At 66.9% G+C, this 27,613-nt stretch overlaps 2 protein-coding genes across 2 annotated transcripts; one reads left to right on the top strand and one right to left on the bottom strand.

The window, feature by feature from the left end:
- Positions 1-550: 550 nt before the first annotated feature.
- Positions 551-21,741, top strand: RBM10 (RNA binding motif protein 10). The gene is given in 31 exon segments (XM_065571134.1): positions 551-712; positions 5,344-5,451; positions 6,504-6,687; positions 6,804-6,989; positions 7,439-7,508; positions 9,442-9,515; positions 11,089-11,175; positions 12,136-12,196; positions 13,341-13,514; positions 15,239-15,399; positions 15,907-16,004; positions 16,093-16,180; positions 16,497-16,619; positions 16,621-16,666; positions 17,090-17,190; positions 17,192-17,249; positions 17,716-17,777; positions 17,779-17,820; positions 17,822-17,863; positions 17,865-17,871; positions 18,233-18,324; positions 18,430-18,507; positions 18,509-18,556; positions 18,558-18,599; positions 19,094-19,243; positions 19,382-19,447; positions 19,792-19,977; positions 20,660-20,734; positions 20,950-21,053; positions 21,323-21,452; positions 21,545-21,741. Coding segments are annotated over 30 exon segments (2,778 nt in total). The 5' UTR covers positions 551-712; positions 5,344-5,434; the 3' UTR covers positions 21,671-21,741.
- Positions 21,742-22,243: 502 nt separating this feature from the next.
- On the bottom strand, positions 22,244-27,062 carry LOC101950852 (uncharacterized). The gene is given in 9 exon segments (XM_005311970.4): positions 22,244-22,427; positions 22,611-22,707; positions 23,083-23,215; positions 23,458-23,576; positions 24,083-24,210; positions 24,950-25,013; positions 25,122-25,225; positions 25,228-25,374; positions 26,873-27,062. Coding segments are annotated over 9 exon segments (909 nt in total). The 5' UTR covers positions 26,943-27,062; the 3' UTR covers positions 22,244-22,380.
- Between the last annotated feature and the right edge of the window lie 551 nt (positions 27,063-27,613).

Raw genomic sequence — 27,613 nt, 5'->3', positions numbered from 1 at the left:
CCCAAGAAGTGGTGCCCCCGCGATGACATCACAACGAGATCCAGTGACGTCATCCGGTTCTATTGCTGCACGCCTTGACTGCTCGCTGGGTGATGACGTCACTGCCCAACCTACACGGGTGACACAAACATATTCGCCATGTCGGGACGTTCTATGACATCATGGCAGTGATCCGTGAGGTCACGCTTGGGTCATGACCTGGCCGGTCAGTGATCCATTGGGAGGCGGGACCCGTGGGAGGCTGCACCAATCCCTTGAGAGGAGAAACGGACTCTCTGCCCGTTCCACCAATCCCTTGCGAGCAGAGGCGGGGCCTGTGACCCTTCCACCAATCATCAATGATCAGCAGCCAGGCCTCGTGCACGCTGCACCATTCATCTGCCAGCAGAGGCGGGCCGGCTCCTAGTCCAACCAATCCCCTGCCAGTGGAGGCGAGTCCTCAAGAGGCTCCGGGCGGGGCCGAGAGCGCGTGACGCGGCCCCACCCCTCCGGCGCGCGCGCGCGGAATTCCCGCCAGTGCGCGCGGCGTGTGTGTGGGGAGGGGGGGAGCCGGCGCCCGGGGGGCGTGGCCACGTTCTCCGCCGCCGGGAGTCGCCAGGACTCGGCCGCTGGCCGCCGCCGCCATCTTGCGTGTCGGGCGGCGGCGGGTGCGCGCGCGCGAGGAGGAGCGAGCGGGGGTGTCCGGCCCGGCCAGCGGCCTCCCGCGGCCCAGGTCAGCGCCGCCTCGGGGGGGCCGGGGTGGGGGCGCTGCGGGAGGGGCGTGGCCTGGGGAGCCTTGTGGGCGGGAGGGGCGCGGGGGTCTGGGGGCCCGGGAGGGGGCGGAGCCTGTGGGGTGGGGGCGTGGCCTGGGGAGCCTGTGGGGGGAGGGGGCGCGGGGTCTGGGGGCCCGAGGAGCCTGTGGGGTGGGGGCGTGGCCTGGGGAGCCTGTGGGGGAGGGGCGCGGAGTCTGGGGGCCCGAGGAGCCTGTGGGGTGGGGGCGTGGGCAGTGAGGGGAAGGAGGGCTGGGGAGCCGGTGGGGCTGGGGGAGGGGAGGAGCCTGTTGGTGGGGGTGGTCTAGGGGAGGAGCCGGGGGGGGAAGGGAGGAAAGGGGGGAGGGGCTGTGGGGGGGGGAAGGGATGAGTGAGGGGTTGGGCCTGAGTTGGGGGGCAGAGTCTGGGAATGGGAGGGGCCCTGGGCTGGAGGTTGGGGGCAGGAGTGAGGGGTGTGTGGGGGGAGCCTCGCCATGGGGGGAAGGTGGCTGGTGGGTGAGGCCGGTGAGAGGCCGGGGGCGCGGGAGCACCCTGGGGTGGCCGGCTTAGGTGGGCAGCTGGACTTCTGGATAAAAATACCCTGGTCTGGTCACCAAAGGGCCAGCAGCGGGTGGAGGCTAGACTGGGGTTGGGGGCTCCCTCCCCCCCCTCGTGCCGGGATCGGGGGGTCCCCTGCCATGCTGGGCTGTGGAGGCACCGAGAGGGGAAGTTGGCTTGGTTGAGGTTATGTGGCAGGTCGCAGCCAGGCCTGGAGGGGGAGCAGAGACAGGTGCCTAGGAGAGGACCGCTCCCCACACCCTGTTCCCTCCCCTCCGGCTCCCCCATATCCTGTCTCAGCTAGGGGCCAAGTACCAGATACTGCCGAGGAAAGGGGGCAAGGAATTGTGACCAGATGACCCGTCTCCTCCGAGCCCCCGTTTGCAAGCAGCCGGCTTGTGCAGGGGGCTTGCTTTGTGGTTTTGAAGCCTTGTTGTTAGAATTACCCCACCCTTGATTTTAACCCTGCCTCAGTGTCACTTTGTGGCAGTGAGTTTCACAGGCTCAGCGTTTGTTTCTCCGCGTGACCCCAGGCTGTTTGCTTCATCTACCTGGGATTCATCCATCAGCAGAAGGGCCTGGTGTCACGGAGCCCCAGGATGGGTGCTACGCCCCAGCTTTTAGACAGTGGGCTGGCGCTCCCAGGGGTCCGTTTCAGCCAGTCTAGACCCCTTCATTCCACCCCCAGGCTCTTACATGACACACGTCCTCTAGCTTTGATCCAAGAGCAACCTGTTACCCTTCCACCCCCACTGGGTAGCAGTGCAAAGTACGGAGAGAAACTGAGGCATGCGTAGGCATCAGGAAACTATTACAGAAAATTCCTGCTTTGTAACACCTGGTTTGGTGGAGTTTTCGTTGTCCTCTGCCCCATGCTGGCTCAGACCTGGGAAGTGCCGGCAGCTTTATCCTCTCCTGGCTGTTGCATGGTTCAACAGCTTGTTTGGCAAAGGCAGAGCTGAGCCCCAGAGAGATGAGTGACCTGGAGTTCAGAGGTGCTCACAGGCAGCCTCACCCAGAGCACAGCTGGGACCCACCTTTGCGGGCGTCCCCCTGTCAGCGTGATCTCGGCGGCAAAGCGGGTCGGTGTTGCAGGCTTGGAGCCGAGCGGGAGAGAGACTCCTTGTTTCCATCCGGCTTCGTCCCTGGCAGCCTGCGCTCAGCCCCGGAAAGCACGGCTCATTTGGTAGGAGGTGCGGCGAGCCTGCAGAAATCCGGGTGGGGAATCGAACTGCAGAGTGCTTGGCAGGGTTCTGAGCCAGTTCTGTAGGCTTCCGCCCTCTCGGTATCGGTTGTGACTGCTTCACGGCGTCGGTGGAAGAGAGTTGATCTTGGATAGACAGGCGGACTTTGTGTCTTGCGACAGAGACTTCCAGCTGCGCTGTGGTATTGGCTAGTAGGGTGCAGAGAGCCGGGTACCCCGGGGAGGGTGGTGGTGCGTGCTGAGCAGAGGGGCTCTGTGTATGCACACTGGCCATGGCGTGGCAATGATGCCTGGCCTTCTGACTAGTTGCAGAGGGGCATGGGCATCGTCTCAGGGCTCCTGCAAATAGAAATAATCAATAACGATGATTAGCACATGGAAAGACCAGCCCCTGCATGCGTTGCGGGAGCTCAGGGCAAAGCAGCCCAAGGGGCTGGAGGAATCAATCTGCGTGGGGGGATGTTCTGGGGTTATGGTAGAGCTTGGGTAGCACCCCCCCACCCCCCTTCGCAGTGAAGGCAGGAGCTTGTAGCCTGAGGGGCTGTCTCTGCAGGTCAGAGATCGCTACTGCTACTTGCTGGGATGAAATAAATCAATCACAGCCTATGTTGTGTGGGGCAGCATGCTTGCAAAGCTGCTGGCTCCGGGGTGGGGTTGGGGGGGGAATGGGACCTGGGGCCTTTCCCCTCTAGGGGGCACCAGCTCCGATCCAGCCCCAGGGCAGTGGGACTGGCTGGCTGCTACCCTTATGTTACCTGCTGTTAAGGGGAGAATTGGGTGTGTTACTCTGGGGATTGCATGCATCATGTTCTCGTCAGGTTTGGGAAGTCGGTCAGTTGACCACCTGTTGGAACACGATCTCATCTGGTTCGATAGTCCAGCGAGAAATCGGGGATGTAACTGGTGTCCTACCTCTTTGATTGCATCGTGGTACCATTTTGGGGTTTTTTTGTTTAGAACTTAATTTTGGTGTGTCGCGTTGTTTAAAGTTAAAATAACTCGGGGAACTCTGTAAGGTGCAAGCCTCGCAGAAACCAGAGTCTTATTCTGTTCTCTTCTTGTTGCTGCTGCTGTGAGAAATTAGTGCTTTGAAATATTTGCCTGGGATGTGACTGGTCAATTGCCTGATTAGTTTTGGACCAGTCCCCTGGATGGAGCCAGACTGAGGGATGAATTCTGAGCTGCTAAATCTGGTGTGGGGGGGTGGTGGTCAGGGACCGTTCCTGCATTAATCCAGCCAGAGGCCTCTAGGAATACTTCTAGGAGCCGTGGAATGGATCCCTGAAGGATCTGGGCCTCTGAGTGGACGGGCAGCTGAGCCGAAGCTCCCACACCAATGCTGTGGCCAAAGTGCAAATGGGATCGTTAGCGTCTCAGAAAGATCGAGAGGGGTCTAAGGAAACCCTGGGTACCAAGGGCTGTGATACAGCGGAGAAAGGCAGACCAGGAAGTTCCCCCAGACAAATCCGATGAGGTCCCCGATTTGTCAGCACTGGGGTGAACGTCTGTGCTGTGAGAGTTGTTCTCTCTCTCCTCTGGGGGAGCGGTTTTGCTGTGGCTGGGCGACATTCCTGGGCAGGGAACCTGGAGGGATCAACGCTGCAGGGTGTTGGGTTGGAGAAGGCCTGTCAGAGAAGCACATGGGGAGGAGAGGTTTGGGGCAAGACCCTTCACTCCGTTCCCCGGCGAGCTCTGTGAGAGACGTGGTTCAGGTAGAGGGTCACGGTGCTGCGGAGAGGACAACTCACAAGGCCCCTCCGTGGTCTCCGCCAGGCAGAGGCTGCGAATTCCAGTCCCGTCCCTTCGCTCCAGTGCGCTGGGGCTTTGAACTGGGGCTGGCTGGTCCCCGATGGGGTCTGGACTAAAACTCGAGCGCCTCTCGCCAGCTGCTAACCCGGCTGCTGTGCAGTAGCGGACGCAGGTCGACACCGCTAGCAGGGCTGATGAGACTGGGAGAAAGGGGGGACAGTTGGGCTGGGGCCCCGAGCACCAAAGTGTCTGTAACTGGGGTAAAATGGTACCACGGCCCCAAACGTCTCTCCCCGGGCAGGACCGCTGGGCCTTCAGCACCGTCCCGCGGTTCCCCCCGTGTGGCCAGACAGGTTCTCCCACAGGCCCAGCACGGAGAACCGGGCGGGTGCCCCACACGCCGTAGCCCCTCGGGAGTCAGTGCAGTATGCGCCGAGCCAGCGGCGGTTGGGGTGCTCTCGCTGCAGCGAGGCCGGCTCTGGGGGAGTCACTAGCGCATGGAAACCTAGAGCTCCTGCCGCCGGTAGAGGAGGCCAGGGAGGGGAAGGGACATGCTGAGAACCAAAGGGAAAGTGGGTGTCAGAGCTGGGACTGGAGTCTTATTTCCTGACTCCCAATCCCCACTCCCCCCATCTCTGACCCACTAGACCCCGCTCCCCTCCCAGAGCTGCGGAGAAAACCCAGGACTCTGGGCTCCCAGTGCCCCCCCCCCCCCCCCAAAAAAAAAAAACCAACCAAAAAACCCCCTAGGCTCTCTTCCTTCCCATGATGTGTATAAGGTAGACCAGGATTGACATGGCTGTGGGTTTGGATTGAGGGGCACTGGCAGGGGTGGGGGGAGTCCGGGGCTGTGAGTTGGGAGTGAGGGGCACCGGCGGAGCTTGGGGAAGCCCAGGGCTGGGCTAGGAGGGGGCTGCAGGTTGGGAGTCAGGGGCACCGGCAGGGCTGGGGGGGACCCCAGGCCTGGGCTAGCAGGGGTGTGTGAGGATCCTCGCTTAGCCCCTGATGTATCTGTCTGGCACTACTCGGTTGATTTCATGGGTCTCCTTCCCCCTGCTCCGTGGACGGCCATGCTGATGCCCCCTCTGCTCTCTCTGCCCTCAGGGTCGTGGACACAGCCGGTGGCAGTGCCGTGTGGTGAGTGCCCACCGAAGAGCCCGGCCTGTTCCGAAGCACTGACCCGCTGCAGGAGGAAATGGAGTATGAACGGAGGTACCATCTCCCTACGCCAATGGGCCCATGCGCCCCTGTACCGGGAGGGCTGGGGCGGGGCGCTATGCTGTGGGGCAGGGGGCGCTCTCCCCTAGCAGGCAGGGCTGGCTGGGTGCTAGAGGGCACGGGGCAGGGTGGGGACTCAGCAGGCGGTGCTCTGCCCTGGTAGCCTGTTGTACTTAAAGTACTGCACAGGATCTTTTCAGGGGGAATAAGACAAAACGCCACATTTATTAGTGATACATGTATTCATTAACACTGTATTATATGCATATAATATATTACACTTACACTCACACACACACACAAACACACTCCGTCTTGTTGTTACCAATTAGTTGCTCCCCTTAACTTCACTGGCCAGGTGAGTTAGATGGGGGAGGGGGTGGAGCCGGGCTTCTGCCGATCCGGATCGATGCTCCCATGTTGACAAGACGAGACCCGGGGTCCTCTGCAAGACACCTCACTTTTATAGCAGCTTTCCTCTTATGCAAATCTAGACCAGATTCAAACTCTGTGTCTGTGTCCATTGGTCCTTTGTGCTGCTTTCTTTTGAGTGTTGTCCCAATGCTGCAAAGAGGGTGTTTCCAAAAGAAGGTGCTCGCTTCTAACCCCAGAGGCCGTCAGTATGTCTGCTTGTCTTTAATGAGCCCACTTGACATGTTTTATTGTCCTTGGGTCTGGCTCCCAGCCCCTCTCCAACAGTTGAGGCTGTCTGGAGGTGCTGCCTTCCATGCCTTGCTCATCCACACCTCATTCATTCAACAGGGCAATTGATTAAGAGTGGGGGGGGGAGAGCTCTTGTTCTACTGCTAGCAAACAGAAATTTTTCTTCTATCTTATTCTATCCTTAGGGGCTATAATATTATACCAAGGGCAATGCAAAGTTTTTAAATGAGGCTTTGATACAAAGTTCCATGAAAACAGAGGTCACACGTGGGTAGACCCACCACAAGGTTATATGAAGAGGCACAATGTAAAGTCATATGAAAATTATCAGAGATTGATCTACAAGCCCATGGTGCTGAACCTACACCCCTTGTTCCCCCCAGAGGTGGCCGCGGGGACCGGACGGGCCGATATGGTGCTGCTGACCGGTCCCAGGACGACGGCGTGGACGGGCGGACCCAGCGAGACCACGACTACCGGGACATGGATTACCGCTCGTACCCCCGCGACTTCAGCAGCCATGAGGCCGCTAACGAGTACGACTCATCCGAGGAGCAGAGCGCCGAGGTGGGCTCCGGCCCCGGGGGCTGTAGCCTTGTGGGCTGGGTGGGCCTCTCTGCCGGGGGTGGGGACGGGACGGGACGCGAGTGCCGGGCTGTCCTGACCCTGTCCTCTCCCACCAGGATTCCTACGAGGCCTCCTCGGGGTCGGAGACTCAACGCAAGCGGGACAGCCCCACCGAGCACCTGGGCTACCCCGGCGACGGGGACTACCGTGACCAGGACTACCGGCCCGAGCCAGAGGAGGAGCAGAAGGCCAGCAGCATCGTCATGCTGAGAATGCTGCCCCAGTCCGCCTCCGAGAACGACGTAGGTCTGGGTGTTGGGGGCTGGGAACCAGAACGCCTGGGTTCTCTTCCCCGGCTCTGGGAGGAGAGTGGGGTCTAGTGCTTGGGAGGGGGGCTGGGAGCCAGGACTCCTGGGTTCTTTTCCCCGGCTTTGGGAGGAGAGTGGGGTCTAGTGCTTGGGAGGGGTACTGGGAACCAGGACTCCTGGGTTCTCTTCCCCAGCTCTGGGAGGAGAGTGGGGTCTAGTGCTTGGGAGGGGGGCTGGGAACCAGAACGCCTGGGTTCTTTTCCCCAGCTCTGGGAGGAGAGTGGGGTCTAGTGGTTGTAGGAAGGGAGGGTGCTGGGAGCTGCTTTTCCACTGATCAGCTGCAGGATGTCACATGAGTGGCGCCTTCTACCTCAGTTTCCCCTTGTCTGCACCCTGGAGGTGGACAGTGCTGACTGTGCTCCTACCATGTGCTCCCCCCGCAGATCCGGGCCCAGCTGCAGGCGCACGGGATCCAGCCCCGCGAGGTGCGGCTGATGCGGAACAAAGCCTCAGGTGAGCGTCTGTTCACAGTTCTGCCTCCTGCCCCCCCTTTCCGGCTGGGAGCCCGCGGTGGTTCCCCCTGCAGCGCGCGCGCTCGGTGTGTCTCTCTCGCTAGCAGAAATTGCCCAGGCCCTGGTGCGGCCGGCTTCCCAGCCCGCACTAGGCTTTTGGCTGGTACCAGACCCCTGCCCGCAGGGCCGGTTCGGTCAGTCTGCAGGCGGATCCCGCCCTCGCTGCTCTCTCTCCCTGTCCTCGGGGAGCGCGGAGGAATCCTCGGCCAGGCGCGTGCCCCCCCCCTCCCCTCCTTGCTGGGCGCGAACCCTGGCTGGACCGAGGCCATGCTAGAGGCCGCGGCTGGGTTCTGCTGCGGCCCGGTTTGCTCCCAGAGAGAGCCGGCGCTAGGGAACGCCGGCACTGGGCCAGCCCTTCTGGGGAGCGCGTGGCCAGGATGGGCTGGGCTGAACAGGTGAGTTGGCTGTTGTCTCGAAGGTATTTCCTTGGTGTGTGTCGCACACTCACTCACTCACATACGCACACACACACAGAGCCAGTGTCCTCGTACCTTCCAAAGCAGGGTGTGTAGATATGGATATTTTGTTCTCTGCATTAGCTCTGTGTTGTGCCAGGCCTCACAGGGACGCTGTGGAGCGGAGCCCAACTTTCAGCGCCTCCCCCCGCCCCCGCAGCTCAAGGCACAGCCCCCTGCAGAGATGTTTCCCAGCATGCACTGGCCCAGTGCTTGGAGCACTGCATGCTGGGATCTGGAGCCTGGGGCTTGGGTGCGGGTTTGTCCCACATCGTTCAGCGGAGGTGGGGGGGACGGGGGGCAGGCACCCACTGGAGTCCTTACCCCCAGCCCCCAGCAGGCTGCTGCGCGGCTCAGCTGGGGCTAGCTTGGGAACCCTCAGCCAGGCCGAGCTAAAGGCAAAGGGGATCTGTGCGATGGGACAGAGCAAAACCTGTGCTTAACGGGGAGACCTGGGCAGGGGGCGCTCTCCCCTGGCAGATAGGGCCGGGCACGGGGGGGGGCGCTGTGCTGTAGGGCGGGGGGGCTTTGCAGGGGGTGCTCACTGGCAGTCAGGGCCGGGCGCTGGGGGTGCCGTGCTGCAGGGCGGGGGGCTCTGCAGGGGGTGCTCTGCCCTGGCAAGCCGTGCTCACACCAGTACCCCAGCGTGACGCTAGGAGTGCTGTGCTATGGGGAGCCTGTGACCAGAGCCGGGTCCTAGGACCCTGAGCAGCAGGGTGGGGGGCTGGAGCCCGTTCTCCCTATGGGAGAGCAATGCTCTGGGGAGGCCGCATGGGCAAGTGGAGAGGGAGCTGGTCTGGCTCTGAGAGGGGGCTGGGGTCTAGTGGTTAGAGGTGGGGGGCTGGGAGCCAGGACTCCTGGGTTTTCTCCCCGGCTCTGGCAGGGGAGTGGGGTCTAGTGGTTAGAGAAGGGGGGGCTGGGAGCCAGGACTCCTGGGTTTTCTCCCCGGCTCTGGCAGGGGAGTGGGGTCTAGTGGTTAGAGGTGGGGGGCTGGGAGCCAGGACTCCTGGATTCTCTCCCCGGCTCTGGGAGGGGAGGGGGGTCTAGTGGTTAGAGGTGGGGGGCTGGGAGCCAGGACTCCTGGGTTTTCTCCCTGGCTCTGGGAGGGGGGTCTAGTGGTTAGAGGTGGGGGGCTGGGAGCCAGGACACCTGGGTTCTCCCCCCGGCTCTGGGAGGGGAGGGGGGTCTAGTGGTTAGAGGTGGGGGGCTGGGAGCCAGTACTCCAGGGCTCTGTTGTGCTAGCAGCCCCATGGCTGCGTGGCTGGTTCTTCCCCTGCCCTTGCCCCCCGCCCACGTGTCCAGGCAGGGTGCCCCCTCCGCGCCCCCGGCCCCGCCCCAGGGGTGCAGCGAGAGGGTGCGTGATGTTGGCTGGATCTGTTGACTAACACACTGCGTCTGTATCTGAATGCTGTCCTCCAGGTCAGAGCCGCGGCTTCGCCTTCGTCGAGTTTAATCACTTGCAGGACGCTACCCGATGGATGGAAGCCAATCAGGTTGCTTTGCCGCACTTGACCCCCACAAGTACTGCTCCTGTTACCGCCCGACCCACAAGCCTGGGCCTGCTCCAGCCCCCCAGGGAGAGCATCACCCCCCACCCCCTTAGGGACTCACTAGGGCTTAGAGCCAGGACGCCTGGGTTCTCTCCCTGGCTCTGGGAGGGGAGTGGGGTCTAGTGGTTAGAGCAGGGGGGGCTGGGAGCCCGGACGCCTGGGTTCTCTCCCTGGCTCTGGGAGGGGAATGCGGTCTAGTGGTTAGAGCAGGGAGGGACTGAGAGCCAGGACTCCTGGGTTCTCTTCCCAGCCCTGGGAGGGAGCGTGCTTAGAACATGGGGACCAGGAGCCAGGACTCCTGGGTTCTCTCCGTGTCTCTGACAAGTGTGTTCTGGGGGGTGGCTAGGAATGAGGACGCATGTGTTGTGTGCCTGGCTCCGGGTGGGGAGTGGGGGTTAGTGGTTAGAGCAGGAGGTGCTGGCAGCCGGGACTCCTAGGTTCTCTCCATGGCTCCGCAAGCGGAGTGTTGTCTAGTGCTTAGAGCAGCAATGATGGGTGCCAGGACTCCTGGGTTCTTTGTCCCGCTCTGGACGGCATGCGGCGGAGCGCATGGCACAAGAGGATGTTGAGTGATGGCACCAGCCCCTTTTCGTGCCGCAGGGCCCTGACACTGGCACCTGGCCCCTCTCCTGCCCTCCAGCAGGTCACTCCATCCCCAGTCTCCCACAGAGGGGCAGGCTGCGAGCTTTCCCGCGGCAGTGCCAGCGCCAGGAGCTAGGGCAGGGAGGGCGCCTGGCGTCAGCCTTCGTTAAGTCTGTGTCCACCGGACCCGGAGGAGGCCCCAGGGCAGAAGAGCGAACACCTGTCAGACCAGCCTCCAGGCCCCCGTATCCCTGAGATCTTGGTGGATTGGAATTGGCTTTGACAACGCCCCTTGACCCGCGCGGCTCCGTTCCTCTCCTAGCCGGGCCGAGCGCGTGGCGGGCGTCCCCAGTGGGAGCCGCCGTGCGTGGCCGAGACACCGTGCTTCGCGGGGTGGGGCGGCGGGGCGCTGCGCTGCGCAGGAGAGGGCGTCGGATCAGGCCCCGGCGGGGCCATAGGCAGAGCAGCTAGGCCGAGGTGGGGGCGGGCGGGGGCCATACCGAGGTGGTGGCCCAGAGGTCGCCGGAGGAGCTGCTGGCTAGCAGGGCATGCAGCGGTGGTTCCCAGCGGTGTCAGGCGTTGTGCCGCGCGGGCGTCTTGGATCATGGCTGCTCTCTCTTTCTCTCTCTCTCTTTCTCTCTCTCTCTCTCTCTCTCTCTCTCTCATCCGCTCCCTCCATCCTAGCAGCCGTTGGTAGCTCGGAGCCGGCCGTGCCGGCAGCCCCAAACGCTGGGCCGGCACAGGTTAGCTTTGCGGTAGCCATGTAGCCGAGACCCAAACCTCTCCGGGCCTGCGGCCCCTCCCTCCCTCCCTCCCTCCCCTCCCTCATCCGTTCAGCAGAAGGGTTTAAATCTCTCTCTCTCTCTCTGCTGAGGCAGTGACGGGTGCCCCCCCGCCACCCGCCGGCTCTCACCGCTCTGCTTTCCCCCAGCAGCACTCCCTCAGCATCCTGGGCCAGAAAGTCTCCATGCACTACAGCGACCCCAAGCCCAAGATAAATGAGGACTGGCTCTGCAGCAAGGTACAGGAGGGGGGCTGTGATCCGGGGGCGATGGCCACTGAGCTAAGGGGCGCTGTGCTGCGGGGGGAGGCTGGGCAGGGGGTGCTCTCCCCTGGCAGTCAGGGAGGGCACTGTGGGACTCCGTGCTGCGGGGAGCGGGACGGGGGGCTGGGCAGGGGGCGCTCTCCCCTGGCAGTCAGGGAGGGCACTGTGGGACTCCGTGCTGCGGGGAGCGGGACGGGGGGCTGGGCAGGGGGCGCTCTCCCCTGGCAGTCAGGGCGGGCACTGGGGGACGCCATGTTGCGGGGAGCGGGACGGGGGGGCTGGGCAGGGGGCGCTCTCCCCTGGCAGTCAGGGAGGGCACTGTGGGACTCCGTGCTGCGGGGAGCGGGACGGGGGGCTGGGCAGGGGGCGCTCTCCCCTGGCAGTCAGGGCCGGGTGCTGTGCTGCGGGGAGCGGGACGGGGGGCTGGGCAGGGGGCGCTCTCCCCTGGCAGTCAGGGCGGGCACTGGGGGACGCCGTGCTGTGGGGAGCGGGACAGGGGGGCTGGGCAGGGGGTGCTCTCCCCTGGCAGTCAGGGCGGGCACTGGGGGACGCCGTGCTGTGGGGAGCGGGACGGGGGGCTCAGCAGAGGGCGCTCTCCCTTGGCAGTCAGGACCGGGCGCTGTGCTGCGGGGAGTGGGGTGGGGGGCTCAGCAGGGGGCGCTCTCCCTTGGCAGTCAGGACTGGGCGCTGTGCTGCGGGGAGTGGGGTGGGGGGCTCAGCAGAGGGCGCTCTCCCTTGGCAGTCAGGGCGGGCACTGGGGGACGCTGTGCTGCGGGGAGCGGGACGGGGGGCTGGGCAGGGAGCGCTCTCCCTTGGCAGTCAGGGCCGGGCGCTGTGCTGTGGGGGACTTGGCAGGGGGCAGTCAGGGCCGAGCGTGGCGGGGGGCTCAGCAGAGGGCGCTCTCCATTAAGAGTCTCTCGTTAATTCCTGTTTCAGTGTGGAGTGCAGAATTTCAAACGAAGGGAGAAATGCTTTAAATGTGGCGTTCCCAAATCAGGTGAGCTAGAAACAGTGCTAGTTTTAGCCCTCCATCAGACCCTGCAGTGGGGAGTCCCGTGGGTTAGCGCCCTGGCTGAGCTATCTTCTCCCCCCCTCCCCCATCAGACCCTGCAGTGGGGAGTCCCGCGGGTTAGCGCCCTAGCTGAGCTATTCCCCCACCCCCCATCAGACCCTGCAGTGGGGAGTCCCGTGGGTTAGCGCCCTGGCTGAGCTATCTTCTCCCCCCCTCCCCCATCAGACCCTGCAGTGGGGAGTCCCGCGGGTTAGCGCCCTAGCTGAGCTATTCCCCCACCCCCCATCAGACCCTGCAGTGGGGAGTCCCATGGGTTAGCGCCCTGGCTGAGCTATCTTCTCCCCCCCTCCCCCATCAGACCCTGCAGTGGGGAGTCCCGCGGGTTAGCGCCCTAGCTGAGCTATTCCCCCACCCCCCACATCAGACCCTGCAGTGGGGAGTCCCGCGGGTTAGCGCCCTAGCTGAGCTATTCCCCCACCCCCCATCAGACCCTGCAGTGGGGAGTCCCGTGGGTTAGCGCCCTAGCTGAGCTATTCTCCCCCCCCCCCCCCCCCCCACATCAGACCCTGCAGTGGGGAGTCCTGCGGGTTAGCGCCCTGGCTGAGCTATTCCCCCCACACACACACATCAGACCCTGCAGTGGGGAGTCCCGCGGGTTAGCGCCCTGGCTGAGCTATTCCCCCCCCCCATCAGACCCTGCAGTGGGGAGTCCCGTGGGTTAGCGCCCTAGCTGAGCTATCCCCCCCCATCAGACCCTGTAGTGGGGAGTCCCGTGGGTTAGCGCCCTAGCTGAGCTATCCCCCCCCCCCCCCCACATCAGACCCTGCAGTGGGGAGTCCCGCGGGTTAGCGCCCTGGCTGAGCTATTCTCCCCCCCCCATCAGACCCTGTAGTGGGGAGTCCTGTGGGTTAACATCCTGGCTGAGCTATGCGCCCCCCCCCCCCATCAGACCCTGCAGTGGGGAGTCCCGTGGGTTAGCGCCCTGGCTGAGCTATTCTCCCCCCCCCATCAGACCCTGCAGTGGGGAGTCCCGCGGGTTAGCGCCCTGGCTGAGCTATTCCCCCCCCCCCCCATCAGACCCTGCAGTGGGGAGTCCCACAGGTTAATACGTGCTTTCTGCCCCATCCAGAGGCCGAGCAGAAGCTGCCCCCAGGGAGTCGGCTAGACCAGCTGGTGGCGCTGTCGGGCCGGGAACTGAGTCAGGGCCTCCTTCCCCTGCCACAGCCCTACCAGGCCTCGGTGCTGTCAGCAACCCAGCCCCTGGCCCAGGCATCAGAGCCCTGCGCTGAGAACGCCAACGACAGTGAGCGGGGGGCAGGCTGTGGGGGGCGGGGGGAATGGGGTGTGGGTCATGGGGAGCGGAAGGGGGATGAGCCGTGGGGAGCGGGGGGGTGGGCTGTGGGGGGAAGGGGAGTTGGCCGTGAGGAGCAGGGGGCGGGCTGTGGGGGATGGGGAAGGGGGATGAGCCGTGGGGGGTGGGCTGTGGGGGAAAGGGGAGTTGGCCGTGGGGAGCAGGGGGTGGGCTGTGGGGGATGGGGAAGGGGGATGAGCCGTGGGGAGCAGGGGGCGGGCTGTGGGAGACGGGGAAGGGGTGTGGGTCGTGGGGAACGGGGGGCGAGCTCTGGGGAGCACGCCAGTTGCCAGGAGGGGGTATCGGGTGGCAGGGTAGGTGTGGCGGGGGGGGCAGTGGGGGGAAGGGGAGTTGGCCGTGGGGAGCAGGGGGCGGGCTGTGGGGGAATGGGGAAGGGGGATGAGCCGTGGGGAGCAGGGGGCGGGCTGTGGGGGGAAGGGGGATGAGCCGTGGGGAGCAGGGGGCGGGCTGTGGGAGACGGGGAAGGGGTGTGGGTCCTGGGGAGCAGGGGGCGGGCTGTGGGGGGAAGGGGGATGAGCCGTGGGGAGCAGGGGGCGGGCTGTGGGGGATGGGGAAGGGGGTGAGCCGTGGGGAGCAGGGGGCGGGCTGTGGGGGGAAGGGGGATGAGCCGTGGGGAGCAGGGGGCGGGCTGTGGGGGGAAGGGGGATGAGCCGTGGGGAGCAGGGGGCGGGCTGTGGGAGACGGGGAAGGGGGATGAGCCGTGGGGAGCAGGGGGCGGGCTGTGGGAGACGGGGAAGGGGGATGAGCCGTGGGGAGCAGGGGGCGGGCTGTGGGGGGAAGGGGGATGAGCCGTGGGGAGCAGGGGGCGGGCTGTGGGGGATAGGGAAGGGGGATGAGCCGTGGGGAGCAGGGGGTGGGCTGTGGGAGACGGGGAAGGGGTGTGGGTCGTGGGGAGCAGGGGGTGGGCTGTGGGAGACGGGGAAGGGGTGTGGGTCGTGGGGAGCGGGGGGCGAGCTCTGGGGAGCACGCCAGTTGCCAGGAGGGGGTATCGGGTGGCAGGGTAGGTGTGGCGGGGGGGGCAGTGGGGGGAAGGGGAGTTGGCCGTGGGGAGCAGGGGGCGGGCTGTGGGGGATGGGGAAGGGGGATGAGCCGTGGGGAGCAGGGGGCGGGCTGTGGGGGATGGGGAAGGGGGATGAGCCGTGGGGAGCAGGGGGCGGGCTGTGGGGGATGGGGAAGGGGGATGAGCCGTGGGGAGCAGGGGGCGGGCTGTGGGGGATGGGGAAGGGGGATGAGCCGTGGGGAGCAGGGGGGGCGGGCTGTGGGAGACGGGGAAGGGGTGTGGGGAGCGGGGGGAGAGCTCTGGGGAGCACGCCAGTTGCCAGGAGGGGGTATCGGGTGGCAGGGCGGGGGGGCAGTGGGACCGGTGCCCAGGTGAGTGGGGTGGGCTGGAATGGAATGGATGGAGGGTACCTGGGAGGAATAGTTTAGGGCGGGTTCTAAGTGGGGTTGTCTGGCTGACGCAGGCTGTAAGGGGGAGTGGCCTGGTGGGGGGGTGCCTGACTGGCAGTGGGTTGGCCCCAAGGGGGAGGAGCCTGACGGTGGGGTGGACTCTAAGGGGGCGGGAACTGGCTGACGGGGGGGGGGCCTGTTGGGCCGGGGGGGGGGGGGTTCTAGTCCCTCCTCACGCGCCCCCCCCCCCCCCCCCCCGCCCCCAGCAATCATCCTGCGGAACCTGAACCCGCACAGCACCATGGAGTCGATCCTGGCGGCGCTGGCCCCCTACGCGGTGCTCTCCGCCTCCAACGTCCGCGTCATCAAAGACAAGCAGACCCAGCTCAACCGCGGCTTCGCCTTCATCCAGCTGGCCACCATCGTGGTGAGCCCCGGGGCCCCTCCCGGCGCTGGGGGTCAGAGCAGGGGGCTGGGGGCCAGGACTCCTGGGTTCTCTCCCTGGCTCTGGGAGGGGAGTGGGGTGTAGTGCTTAGAGCAGGGGGCTGGGGGCCAGGACTCCTGGGTTCTCTCCCGGCGCTGGGAGGGGAGTGGGGTGTAGTGCTTAGAGCAGGGGGCTGGGGGCCAGGACTCCTGGGTTCTCTCCCGGCGCTGGGAGGGGAGTGGGGGCTGGTGGTTAGAGCAGTGGGGCTGGGAGCCAGGACTCCTGGGTTCTCTCCCTGGCTCTGGGAGGGGAGTGGGGGCTGGTGGTTAGAGCAGGGGGCTGGGGGCCAGGTCTCCTGGGTTCTCTCTCCCTGGCTCTGGGAGGGGGAGTGGGGTCTGGTGGTTAGAGCGGGGGGCTGGGGGCCAGGTCTCCTGGGTTCTCTTCCCTGGCTCTGGGAGGGGAGGGCGGTGGGGGTCTGGGCCCATCTCACCCCATCTGCCCCCCCCCCAGGAGGCAGCCCAGCTCCTGCAGATCCTGCAGGCCTTGCACCCGCCGCTGCACATTGACGGCAAGACCATCAACGTGGAGTTTGCCAAGGGCTCCAAGCGGTGAGTGCAGGGGAGGGGGCCCCCACCCTATCCCACCCCACCCCACCCCACCCCACCCACTGACACTCCCTTGCCCCACCCCCCACAGGGACATGGGCTCCTCCGACAGTAACCGCATCAGCGCCGCCTCCGTCGCCAGCACTGCTATCGCTGCGGCCCAGTGGGCCATCTCCCAGGTAACCCGCCCTGCCCAGGGGCTTGTGGGTAACTCTCCCGCGGGGGTGTGGGGCAGTTTGGAGTGTGTGTAGGGGGGGTGTGAATCCCTGGGACTCCCTGCTGCAGTGGCATGGGGAGGGCGTTAACCCCCAGGATTCCCTGCTGTGGGGGTGGGGCCTGGCGGTGTTAATCCCCAGGACTCCCTGCTGGGGGCTGGGATGGGACTGGCTGGCAGCAGGCCCCCACACCTGGAACTGTGTCCCTGCCCCCACGGCAGCCGAGGGGTGAGGGCTGGTGGTACCATTATGCCCCCCTAACCCTGCTCTCTGCCCCCAGGCATCACAGGGCAGTGAGGGGGCCTGGGCGGCCTCGGAGGAGCAGCCGGCCGACTACGCCTACTACCAGCAGGAGGAGGCCTACGGCGCGGAGCCGGCGCTCTACTCCCATGCCTACCTGAAGGGGCTCTCCGGCCCAGCCCGGCGCCAACGGGGAGGCCGCAGCCACAGGTGAGAGCGGGCGTGGGACATGGGGCCGGCCCCTCGCGCCCCCTTCCCCACCGCCTGGGGGCCGGGATGGGGCAGGGGTTGGATCCCCTGTTGTGTCAGGTTGGCTTGTGGCAGCCTCTTACCCCTCGCCATGGGGCTCTGTGGGGTTCTCCCCTTCCCCCGCCTGCTTCACTTAGAAGCTTTAAAATGTCTTGGGGTCCTGGCGCCCCAGCCCTCCTCCCCCCCCAAGCACTAGCTCCCACTCCCCCCCCGGAGCCAGGGAGAGAACCCAGGAGTCCTGGCTCCCAGCCCCCTGCTTTAACCACCAGCCCCCACTCCCCTCCCGGAGCCAGGGAGAGAACCCAGGAGTCCTGGTTGGCTCCAGCCTGGGCTGTGGGTCTCTGGGGGGCCCCCTCTCACCCCAGCTCTCCCCTGCCCTGGCAGTCGCGGAGCCGTCCCTGGAGCCTGGCGTGCCGGGCGTCGACTCGCTGCCCGTCCTGCAGAGCTTCCCCCACGCCGCCCAGACCACCGCCGTGCCCGTCGTTGTACCAGCCGCCCGGCGGGAGCCGAGACTGCGGGGCACCGCCCAGGGCCACCGCTGCCACTTGCCCAGGTAGGCCTGTCAGCCTGGGTCTCGGGGCAGGGGTCTGCCCTCCCTGCTCGGGGGCTGGCTGGGGCTCTATGGGGGAGGGGGTCTCTCCTCCCTGCTCTGGGCTGGCTGGCTGGCGCTGTGGGGGGGGTGTTCTCCCTGCTTGGGGGCTGGCCAGGGCTATATGGGGGGGGTGTCTCCTCCCTGCTCGGGGGCTTGCCGGGGCTGGTGGGGGTAGGGGGGCTCTCCCTGCTTGGGGGCTGCCCGGGGCTGTATGGGGGGGGGGGGGTCTCCTCCCTGCTTGGGGGCTGTATGGGGGGGGGCTCTCCCTGCTCAGGGCTGCGTGGGGGGGGGTGTCTCTGCATCCCTGCTCTGGGTTGGGGGGGTCTGCCCGGGGCTGTAAGGGGGGTTTCTCCCCAGGGTGTCCCCACCCTGCTCTGGGTCGGGGGCTCTCCTGGCGGTCTCCCCACTGCCGGCTGTCCTGCGCAGAGCCAGCCCTACACCATTGTGTCCCCGGCCGTGCTGAAGCCCGAGACGCCGAGCCCCAGCCCAGCCGAGCGGCGCCGCCTCTCCTGCGCCCAGCACCCGGCCTGCCCCTGCCCACCCCCACGCTGCAGGAGCCCTACGGTCCAGTACCGTGAGTGGAGGGCTGGGGGGGGGGGGGTCCATCGGGGGAGGGGCCTTGTTGGGGCTGAGTGGGTCTCTGCTGTATTGGGGGGTCTCTGGGGGGTCGGAGGGGCCATGCTTCATGTGGGGTGATGTGGGGGCTCCGGGGGTGTGTGTGCCCACATAGGGAGGATGTGGGGGGGGTTGGAGGGCTGTGTTTTGTGGGGGAGGATGTGGGGGGGTCTGAGGGGGTGCCACATTGGGAGAGGGTTGGAGGGCTGTGGTGTGGGGGGGCTGTCGGGGAAGACATGCTATGTTGGGAGGGGTGTTGGGGGGGCCGGGATGTCGGCCCTCTCGGCCCCCCTGGCTGAGCCCCGCTCTGCACCCCCCAGCTGTCCCAGACGTATCCACCTACCAGTACGACGAAACCTCCGGCTATTACTACGACCCGCTGACCGGTCTCTATTATGACCCCAACTCCCAGGTGAGCTGGGGGGGATGTAGCCTGTGGGGGGGAGGGTGCAGACGGGGGGTGGGGGGACACACAGCCTGCAGCGCCTGACGCCCCCCCATCTCTCTGGCCCCACAGTACTACTACAACGCACAGAGCCAGCAGTATCTGTACTGGGACGGCGAGCGCAGGACCTATGTGCCGGCCTCCGACCAGGGGCGCCGACGCCCACAAGGACGGCTCTGGGGGCAGCGGCAAGGAGGGCAAAGGAGAAGAAGGAGAAACACAAGACCAAAACAGCTCAGCAGGTGGGTGCTGCCTGCCCCCTGGGAGCGCTCTGTCCTGGCCCCCTTTGGGGTCTGGGTAGGACAGGGCCTTTCCGCACCCGCTGCTCAGCAGAGGTTGTCCCCACCCCACAGGGAGCTGCATGGTCCCCTTTTCCATCCAGCCTGTTAAGTAGTTTGCCTCTAGATGCACAAGAGGTGTTGCCAGCCCAGCCTTCGCTGGCATGATGCAGCCACCTCTGGGGCAGGACAGCAGGGGAACAGCTGCATGTAACGCCACATGGGGATGCCTCATATGGTGCTGAGATGCAGCCAGCTCTGGGGCGGGGCAGCTGGGGAACAGTCGCACGTAAGGCCGCATGGGGATAACTTGCTCGGCGCTGAGATGCAGCCAGCTCTGGGGTGGGGCGGCTTGGGACAGAAAGCAAAGGAGAATCCTGCAGCCTGTCTACGAGCTTTCCCCCCCTGCCCCCCATCATGGGGTCAGTGCCCCACTGACGGCCCCCTGCCCCCCACAGATCGCCAAGGACATGGAGCGCTGGCCCAGCAGCCTCAACAAACAGAAGGAGAATTTCAAGAACAGCTTCCAGCCGATCAGCTCGCTGCGGGAGGACGAGCGGCGCGAGTCGGCCACGGCCGACGCCGGCTACGCCATCCTGGAGAAGAAGGTACTGCCGGCGCGGGGGAAAACCCCGGACCCCTTCCCACCGGTCCCCCCGCAGCATGGGGTCCAATGGGGGAGGTGGGTGTGGGGGAGAACCCGCCAGGGCCCCTGGCTGAGCTGAACTGCTGTGCTTCTCCCCTAGGGGGCGCTGGCAGAGAGGCAGCACACGCCCATGGACCTGTCCAAGCTGGCCAGCGATGACAGGCTGGTAAGTGCCCTGTGCTGCAGGATGCCTGGGTCCCCTCCCAGCTCGGGAGGGTGGGGGGGGGGGGGGGGGAAGTAGGGTCTAGTGGTTAGAGCAGGGGTGGGCTGGGAGGCAGGACTCCTGCGTTCTCTCCTGGCTCAGGGAGGGGAGTGGGCACTAGTGGTTAGAGTGGCAGGGGGTGGCTGGGAGCCAGGACTCCTGGGTTCTCTCCTGGCTCGGTGGGGGGTTGGGGGGGGGGGCTGGGAGTCAGGACTCCTGGGTTCTCTCCTGGCTCAGGGAGGGCGTGGTGTGTAGTGGTGAGGGGCCCCCATGCCCAGCTGGCCCCATGGCGCTGTTTCCCCCCGCAGAGCCCGCCGCGGGGGCTGGTGGCCGCGTACAGCGGGGAGAGCGACAGCGAGGAGGAGCCGGAGCGGGCATCCGACCGGGAGGAGAAGCTCACGGACTGGCACAAATTGGCCTGTCTGCTCTGCCGCCGGCAGTTCCCCAGCAAGGAGGCGCTGATCCGCCACCAGCAGCTCTCGGCTGCACAAGGTGTGTGTGGGGGGGTCACGGGGCCTGTCCCCTCCAGGGGGCGCTGGCTTCCATCAGCCCCAGGGCAGGGACTGGCTGGCTCACGGGGTGGGGAATGGGGCCCGGGACCGGCCCCTCCAGGGGACGCTGGCTTCCATCAGCCCCAGGGCAGGGACTGGCTGGCTCACGGGGTGGGGAATGGGGCCCGGGGACCGGCCCCTCCAGGGGACGCTGGCTTCCATCAGCCCCAGGGCAGGGACTGGCTGGCTCACGGGGTGGGGAATGGGGCCCGGGGACCGGCCCCTCCAGGGGGCGCTGGCTTCCATCAGCCCCAGGGCAGGGACTGGCTGGCTCACGGGGTGGGGAATGGGGCCCGGGGACCGGCCCCTCTAGGGGACGCTGGCTTCCATCAGCCCCAGGGCAGGGACTGGCTGGCTCATGGGGTGGGGAATGGGGCCCGGGGACCGGCCCCTCTAGGGGGTGCTGGCTTCCATCAGCCCCAGGGCAGGGACTGGCTGGCTCATGGGGTGGGGAATGGGGCCCGGGGACCGGCCCCTCTAGGGGGTGCTGGCTTCCATCAGCCCCAGGGCAGGGACTGGCTGGCTCATGGGGTGGGGAATGGGGCCCGGGGACCGGCCCCTCTAGGGGGTGCCAGCCCCGATTCAGCCCCCGGGTTTCCCTACCTACCTTCTTCTTTGATTGCAGCAAAACCTGGAGATTCACCGCCGCGCCCACCTGTCTGAGCAGGAGCTGGAGGCGCTGGAGAAGAACGACATGGAGGTGGGCAGGGGGCCGGCGTGGCAGGGTAGAGCGGGGGGGCGGATGGGATGATGGAGGGGCCATGCTGCACCAGGACAGTGGGGAAGGAGGAATGCAGGGGCTTGGGGGTCGCTGACTCCAGGGAGGGGTTGGGGGCACAGTGGAGGAGTGGGGGGTACAGTCAGGGGGTGGGGCTGGGGGCTCACCTTGGCTCTAATGGGCCCCTCCCCTGGCAGATGAAGTACCGGGACCGCGCGGCCGAGCGCAGGGAGAAGTACGGCGTCCCCGAGCCCCCGGAGCCCAAGAAGCGGAAGTACTCAGCTGTGATGCCCGCCACTGTGTAAGCCCCGCCCCTGCCATGCTGCCCCGCCCAGTCAGGGTGGAGCTCTGCCCTCCAGGAGCGCCCCTCTCCAGAGGTGGCAGTATCTCAGCGCTGGCTGAACTGTCCCCGTGCAGCGTTATGTGCGGTTGTTCCCCAGCTGCCCCGCCCCAGAGGTGGCTGCATCGTAGCAGTGGGCGAGTGGCGTTGTGTGTGGCTGTTCCCAGCTGCCCCGCCCCAGAGGTGGCCACATCCCCATCTCGGCCATTGACCCTTTGCTCTCCCCGCAGAGACTTTGAGCAGCCGACGCGGGACGGGCTGGGCAGCGATAACATTGGGAGCCGCATGCTGCAGGCCATGGGCTGGAAGGAGGGCAGCGGCCTGGGCCGCAAGAAGCAAGGCATCGTCACCCCCATTGAGGTACCGGGGGCAGGGCGAGTGGGGCACCCCGTGGCCCCTGGGGTGGTTCCGAGGGGCAGGTCCCTGATCTCACCAGGTCTCCCCCTCCCCAGGCGCAGACCCGAGTGCGCGGCTCCGGCCTGGGTGCCCGTGGCAGCTCCTACGGCGTCTCGGCCGCCGAGTCGTACCGCGAGACGCTGCACAAGACCATGCTGACCCGCTTCAACGAGGCTGAGTGAGGCCCCACCCCTCGAGACTTCCCCTGCAGGGGGCACCATGAACTTTTTTTTAATTAAAGGAGAAAAATGACTGTGTGTCCCTGCGCCCCCTGCTGGAGGGGATGGGCCCTGCGCTGTGTGGGTCCCTGCGCCCCCTGCTGGAGGGGACAGGCCCTGCGCTGTGTGTGTGTGTCCTTGCGCCCCCTGCTGGAGGAGACGGGCCCTGCGCTCTGTGTGTGTGTCCCTGCGCCCCCTGCTGGAGGGGACAGGCCCTGCGCTGTGTGTGTCCAGCACCCCCTGCTGGAGGAGATGGGCCCTGCGCTGTGTGGGTCCCTGCACCCTATGTATCCCTGCGCCCCCTGCTGGAGGAGACGGGCCCTGCGCTCTGTGTGGGTCCCTGCGCCCCCTGCTGGAGGAGACGGGCCCTGCGCTCTGTGTGGGTCCCTGCGCCCCCTGCTGGAGGGGACGGGCCCTGCGCCCTGTGTGTGTCCAGCGCCCCCTGCTGGAGGAGATGGGCCCTGCGCCCCCTGCTGGAGGGGACGGGCCCTGCGGTGTGTGAGCTGCGCCCCCCCAGAGCCAGACGCACACAGCAGCTGAGGGTTTGAGGATTTATTCAGGCAGGTGCCGGGGGGCGGGGTGCAGAGGGGTGGGGCCCTGTGTCCTGGCACCCTTATCACAGGAGCGGGGGTCGCTGGGTAGGGGCAGCAGAAGTGGAGACGAGCGGCGACGTCTCACCTGCTCCGGTGCAGCCCCTCGACCAGCTCGGCGTAGTGGGGCTCTGTGGGGAGAACAGGGGGTGAGAGGCTGGTGCGAAGCCCCACTCCCACCCCCCAGCCCCTGGCTCCGCCCTGCCCGTGCCCCTCACTCCCGACCTGTAGCCCCTGTGCCTCCCCCAGCTCAGCTGGTGCCCCTACTTCTGACCCGCAGCCCCTGCTAGCCGAGCTCGGGGCTGTCCCCTCACCATGATCAGGCTGGAGGTGGCCGTGCCGGATGAGGAAATCCAGGGCGACCAGCGCACAGTTGGGTTTGAAGTCACCTGACGCGATGGCGTCCTTCACCTGCGGGAGAGAGACCAGCTGTGGGCGGGCGGCTGTCTGGCCTTCCATGGAGAAGCAGCCACCTCTGGAGCGGAGCAGCTGGGAAACAGCCACACATAACGGTGCCTGGCGCTCCCTAAGAAGTGTATGGTCATGGGCTGTCGCCATGGGCGATAACCAACGCAACCTCCCTCGGGGTGGGGCAGGGCAGGGCAGGAGCGGCAGCGCTAACTGCCTGGCCGGGTGCCCCTGACCCCCTCCCTGCAGCACGGTGCCCCCCAGTGCCCAGCCTGCCAGGGGGAAGTGCCCCCTACTGAGCACTTTGCCCCACAGCACGGTGCCCCACAGCACCTGGCCCTGACTGGCAAGGGAGAGCGCCCCCTGCCCACCGCTCACCTCATCGAGGCCCAACAGGTAAAACTCCTGCATCTCCCCATCGCCCACGTGGGGCTCGAACTCCTCGGGCAGCTCCAGGTCGAAGACAAACTGGCACTCGGGGAAGATGCCCCGATGGTCTTCATAGGTGTAGCTAGGGGGAGGGGAGAGGGGGTCAGCAGGGTGGGTGCTGGAGGGGGAGAGCGGCTCCCCATTGGACCCTGCCTGGTTTCCACCCCCATGGTGCTGGGCTCAGCCCCCTGCAGATGCAGTTCTCCTCTTGGCCACATGGTGATGCTGACCTGGCAGATCTAGGGGCTGGGGTGGGTCAGAGCAGAGAGGAAAGGGGGGTTAGAGGGGGGGGTTAGAGAGGGTGACCCCCCCACCCCGAGTTACCTGATGGTGCCCACGGGCCGGGCCTGGGCTGCCAGCGCGGGGGGGATGCAGGCCTCCTCCTGGCACTCCTTCACCAGCGTCTCCGTCACCCCCAGCCCCACCGCGATGCCCCCCGCCGCCTGGGGGACAGCAGGGAGTGAGGGCAGCGCCCTGCACGTGGGGTACCTCCCCCGGGCCTCTCTAATGTGGTTCCTTCCTCCCAGGCCTCTCTGGCATTGTGCCTCCCCCTGGGTGTCTCTGACATGGTACCTCCCCCTAGGCCCCTGTGGCATGGTACCTTGCCCCGGGCCCCTCCAGCGTGGTACCTCCCCCTAGGCCCCTGTGGCATGGTACCTTGCCCCGGTCCCCTCCAGCGTGGTACCTTCCCCCCAGCGTGGTACCTCCCCCTAGGCCCCTGTGGCATGGTACCTTGCCCCGGGCCCCTCCAGCGTGGTACCTTCCCCCCAGCGTGGTACCTCCCCCTAGGCCCCTGTGGCATGGTACCTTGCCCCGGGCCCCTCCAGCGTGGTACCTCCCCCCGGAGCCTCTCCGGTGCGGGTGCAGCCGGCTGCCACAGAACCCCTCCCCCCAGTGCTCCGCCCCCTGCATCCAGCCCCGTGCCCCTCCCCAGCGGTGCCCCCCTCACCAGGTTGTCCAGCTGGCCGGGGTAGGTGGGCTTGGTGAGGGCGCGGCGGCCCAGCCACATGCAGGGGCGGCCCCTGCGCCAGGTGTAGCCGTTCAGGTGGGTGCCGTAGCAGCGAACCCCCAGCAGCGCTGGGGAGGGGAGGGGGAAGGTCAGTGGAGGGGTTTCCCCCGAGCACCCCCAGGCCGTCACTTCTCCCCTCCCCATTCGGCCCCCCCAGGCCGTCCCACCTTCCTGCCTCCCCCCACCCTCCTATCTACCCTCCCCACTGCACCTCCCTACCCCATTCCACTCCCCCACTCCGCCCCCCAGCTCCTCCCCTCCCCACTCAGCGCCTCCCTGCCACCCCCACGCCCTCCTATCTGCCCTCCCCACTGCACCTCCCTACCCCATTCCACTCCCCCACTCAGCCCCTCCCCACTGCACCTCCCTACCCCATTCCACTCCCCCACTCCGCCCCCCAGCTCCTCCCCTCCCCACTCAGCGCCTCCCTGCCACCCCCACGCCCTCCTATCTGCCCTCCCCACTGCACCTCCCTACCCATTCCACTCCCCCACTCAGCCCCTCCCCACTGCACCTCCTACCCATTCCACTCCCCACTCCGCCCCCAGCTCCTCCCCTCCCCACTCAGCGCCTCCCTGCCACCCCCACGCCCTCCTATCTGCCCTCCCCACTGCACCTCCCTACCCCATTCCACTCCCCCACTCAGCCCCTCCCCACTGCACCTCCCTACCCCATTCCACTCCCCCACTCTGCCCCCCAGCTCCTCCCCTACCCACTCAGCGCCTCCCTGCCCCCCCACTCTGCCCTCAGCTCCTCCCCACTGCACCTCCCTTCCCTCCCCCACCCCCCCCAGCCAGCAGGACTCACCGGTGGCCGCACGCTCCATGCTGAACAGAGGCGGGTCGCAGAACCGGGGCATCACCTCATAGTGCTGCAAGGACACGGGGCCCAGCTGAGAACCCAGGAGTCCTGGCTCCCAGCCCGCTCCCCACTAGCCCCCACTCCCCCTCCCCCCAGTGCTGGGCGCCCGGCCTCTCACCTCGTCTCTCCATTCGCGCAGGCAGGGGAAAGCCCCCAGGTCCCGCAGCTCCGTGAGCACCTGCCCCACGGCAGCCGTGCGCTGCTCGTGGGATGCCAGCTCCGGCAGAGCTCGACACGGCCGGGCCCGCCGGGCTCGGGGCACACGGTGAACACGGCCGGGTAGCCCTGGAGCCTCTGGGCAACCGGGGCGGGCACAGAGCCCACGCGCTGCCCAGCCACCAGGAACGGCAGGCACTGGTCCCGGGATGAGCCTGGGGAGAGGGCCAAGGTCAGACCCCCTCACACGGACACCCTGTAGCTCAGAGCTCCCGCCCCCCGAGCCCCCTGACCGCGGCCCAGTGCCCCCCCACCCCCCGACCTCCTGCACCTCAGAGCCCCCTGCCCCGCTCCCTGCAGCCCAGTGCCCCCCGCCCCCCGCGCCTCTCAGCTCCCTGCCCACTCCCTGTGGCCCAGTGCCCCCCGCGCCTCTCAGCCCCCTGCCCACTCCCTGCCGCCCAGTGCCCCCGCCCCCTGCGCCTCTCAGCCCCCTGCCCGCTCCCTGCCGCCCAGTGCCCCCCGCCCCCTGCGCCTCTCAGCCCCCTGCCCGCTCCCTGCCGCCCAGTGCCCCCCGCCCCCTGCGCCTCTCAGCCCCCTGCCCGCTCCCTGCCGCCCAGTGCCCCCCGCCCCCTGCGCCTCTCAGCCCCCTGCCCGCTCCCTGCCGCCCAGTGCCCCCCCGACCTCCTGCGCCTCAGAGCCCCCTGCCCGCTCCCTGCACCCCAGTGCCCCCGCTCCACCAAATCCCTGCACGTCTGAGCCCCCTGCCCGCTCCCTGCGCCTCAGAGCCCCCCGCCCCACCAAACCCCTGCGCCTCTGAGCCCCCTGCCCCCGCCCTGCACCCCAGTGCCCCCCGCCCCACCGACCTCCTGCGCCTCTGAGCCCCCTGCCCCCGCCCTGCACCCCAGTGCCCCCCGCCCCCCCGACCTCCTGCGCCTCAGAGCCCCCTGCCCGCTCCCTGCACCCCAGTGCCCCCCGCCCCACTGACCTCCTGCACCTCAGAGCCCCCCGCCCCACAAACCCCTGCACCTCAGAGCCCCCTGCCCCCGCCCTGCACCCCAGTGCCCCCCGCCCCACTGACCTCCTGCACCTCAGAGCCCCCCGCCCCACCAAACCCCTGCGCCTCAGAGCCCCCCGCCCCACCAAACCCCTGCGCCTCTGAGCCCCCTGCCCGCTCCCTGCACCCCAGTGCCCCCCGCCCCACTGACCTCCTGCACCTCAGAGCCCCCTGCGGCCCAGTGCCCCCACCTGTCCCTTTAATTAGCTGTGGGTCCCTCCCCCCACTAAATCCTGCCCCTTTAACAGTTAAAGGGGTCACAAGCCTCCCAGCTCCCCGCCCTGCGCCTTTAAAGAGCGATGGCTCATCCCTTTAATTGCAGTCCCTGTCGGGGGAGTGAATTCCCGCCCTGCGCCTTTAAGGAGCGAAGCACGTGAGCGAGTCCCCGCCATTCCCGTCGGCTAATTCCTTCCCCGCCGGTATTATCTGTCGGCTGACTCCCCCCCCGCTCACCTCCCCTTTAAGAATTAAAGGCCAGCAGCCGGTATTGTCTGTCGGCTGACTCCCCCCGCTCACCTCCCCTTTAAGAATTAAAGGGGTGGCCGGTGCCCCATTTTGTGTCGGCCGATTGCAGCAGGCGCTGCCTTTAGGAGCCGGTTACCATGGACACTCCCCCCCCCCGGTAGATTCCCGCCCCCGGCTAGGCCCCGCCCCCGCACCGGGCTCCTGGAAGTTGTTCATCCGCTTCAGCAGCTCTCGGACCCGCTCGGACCAGGCGGCAGCCGCCATGACACCCCCGGCCCCGGCCCCGCCTCCAGCCAATCACAGAGCAGCTTTCGCATCAGGCCCCGCCCCCTCGCCAGTCAGGGCCCAGCGTGTCGCCATCACGGACCAATCAGATCATGAGGCATGTTGTAAAACCCTCCCCCTTCCACCCTCTGCGAGCTAAGGCGATTCCTCAAGCCACGCCCCTTAGTAGTGGTTGGCCAATCAGCTGGCAGGCTCACTCCTGGCCACGCCCTCCCTTCACAGCTGGTCAATCAAATAGCAGGCTCTCTGCCTGGCCGCGCCCTCCACAGGTGGCCAATCGGATGGCAGGGTTCTTGCCTGGCCACGCCCTCTCGCCCAAGCTGGCCAATCGGATGGCAGGGTTCTTGCCTGGCCACGCCCTCTCGCCCAAGCTGGCCAATCGGATGGCAGGGTTCTTGCCTGGCCACGCCCTCTAGCCACAGCTGGCCAATCAGATGGCAGGGTTCGTGCCTGGCCACGCCCTCTCGCCACAGATGGCCAATTGGGTGGCAGGATCCCTTCTTGGCCACGCCCTCTCTCAACAGCTGCCCAATTGTGGGCAGGATCCCTTCCTGGCCACGCCCTCTCGCCACAGCCGGGAGGCAGGATCCCTGGCCTGACCCAGCCCCTCCCCTCCCAGGCTTGGTGCCTCTGCAGCCAGACTCAGTCCC

Source organism: Chrysemys picta, chromosome 17, assembly GCF_011386835.1.
Source record: "Chrysemys picta bellii isolate R12L10 chromosome 17, ASM1138683v2, whole genome shotgun sequence".
NCBI classification, from domain to species: Eukaryota; Metazoa; Chordata; order Testudines; family Emydidae; genus Chrysemys; species Chrysemys picta.
The sequence above is the reverse complement of the archived record's forward strand: the minus strand, read 5'-3'. Positions and strand labels throughout refer to the sequence as shown.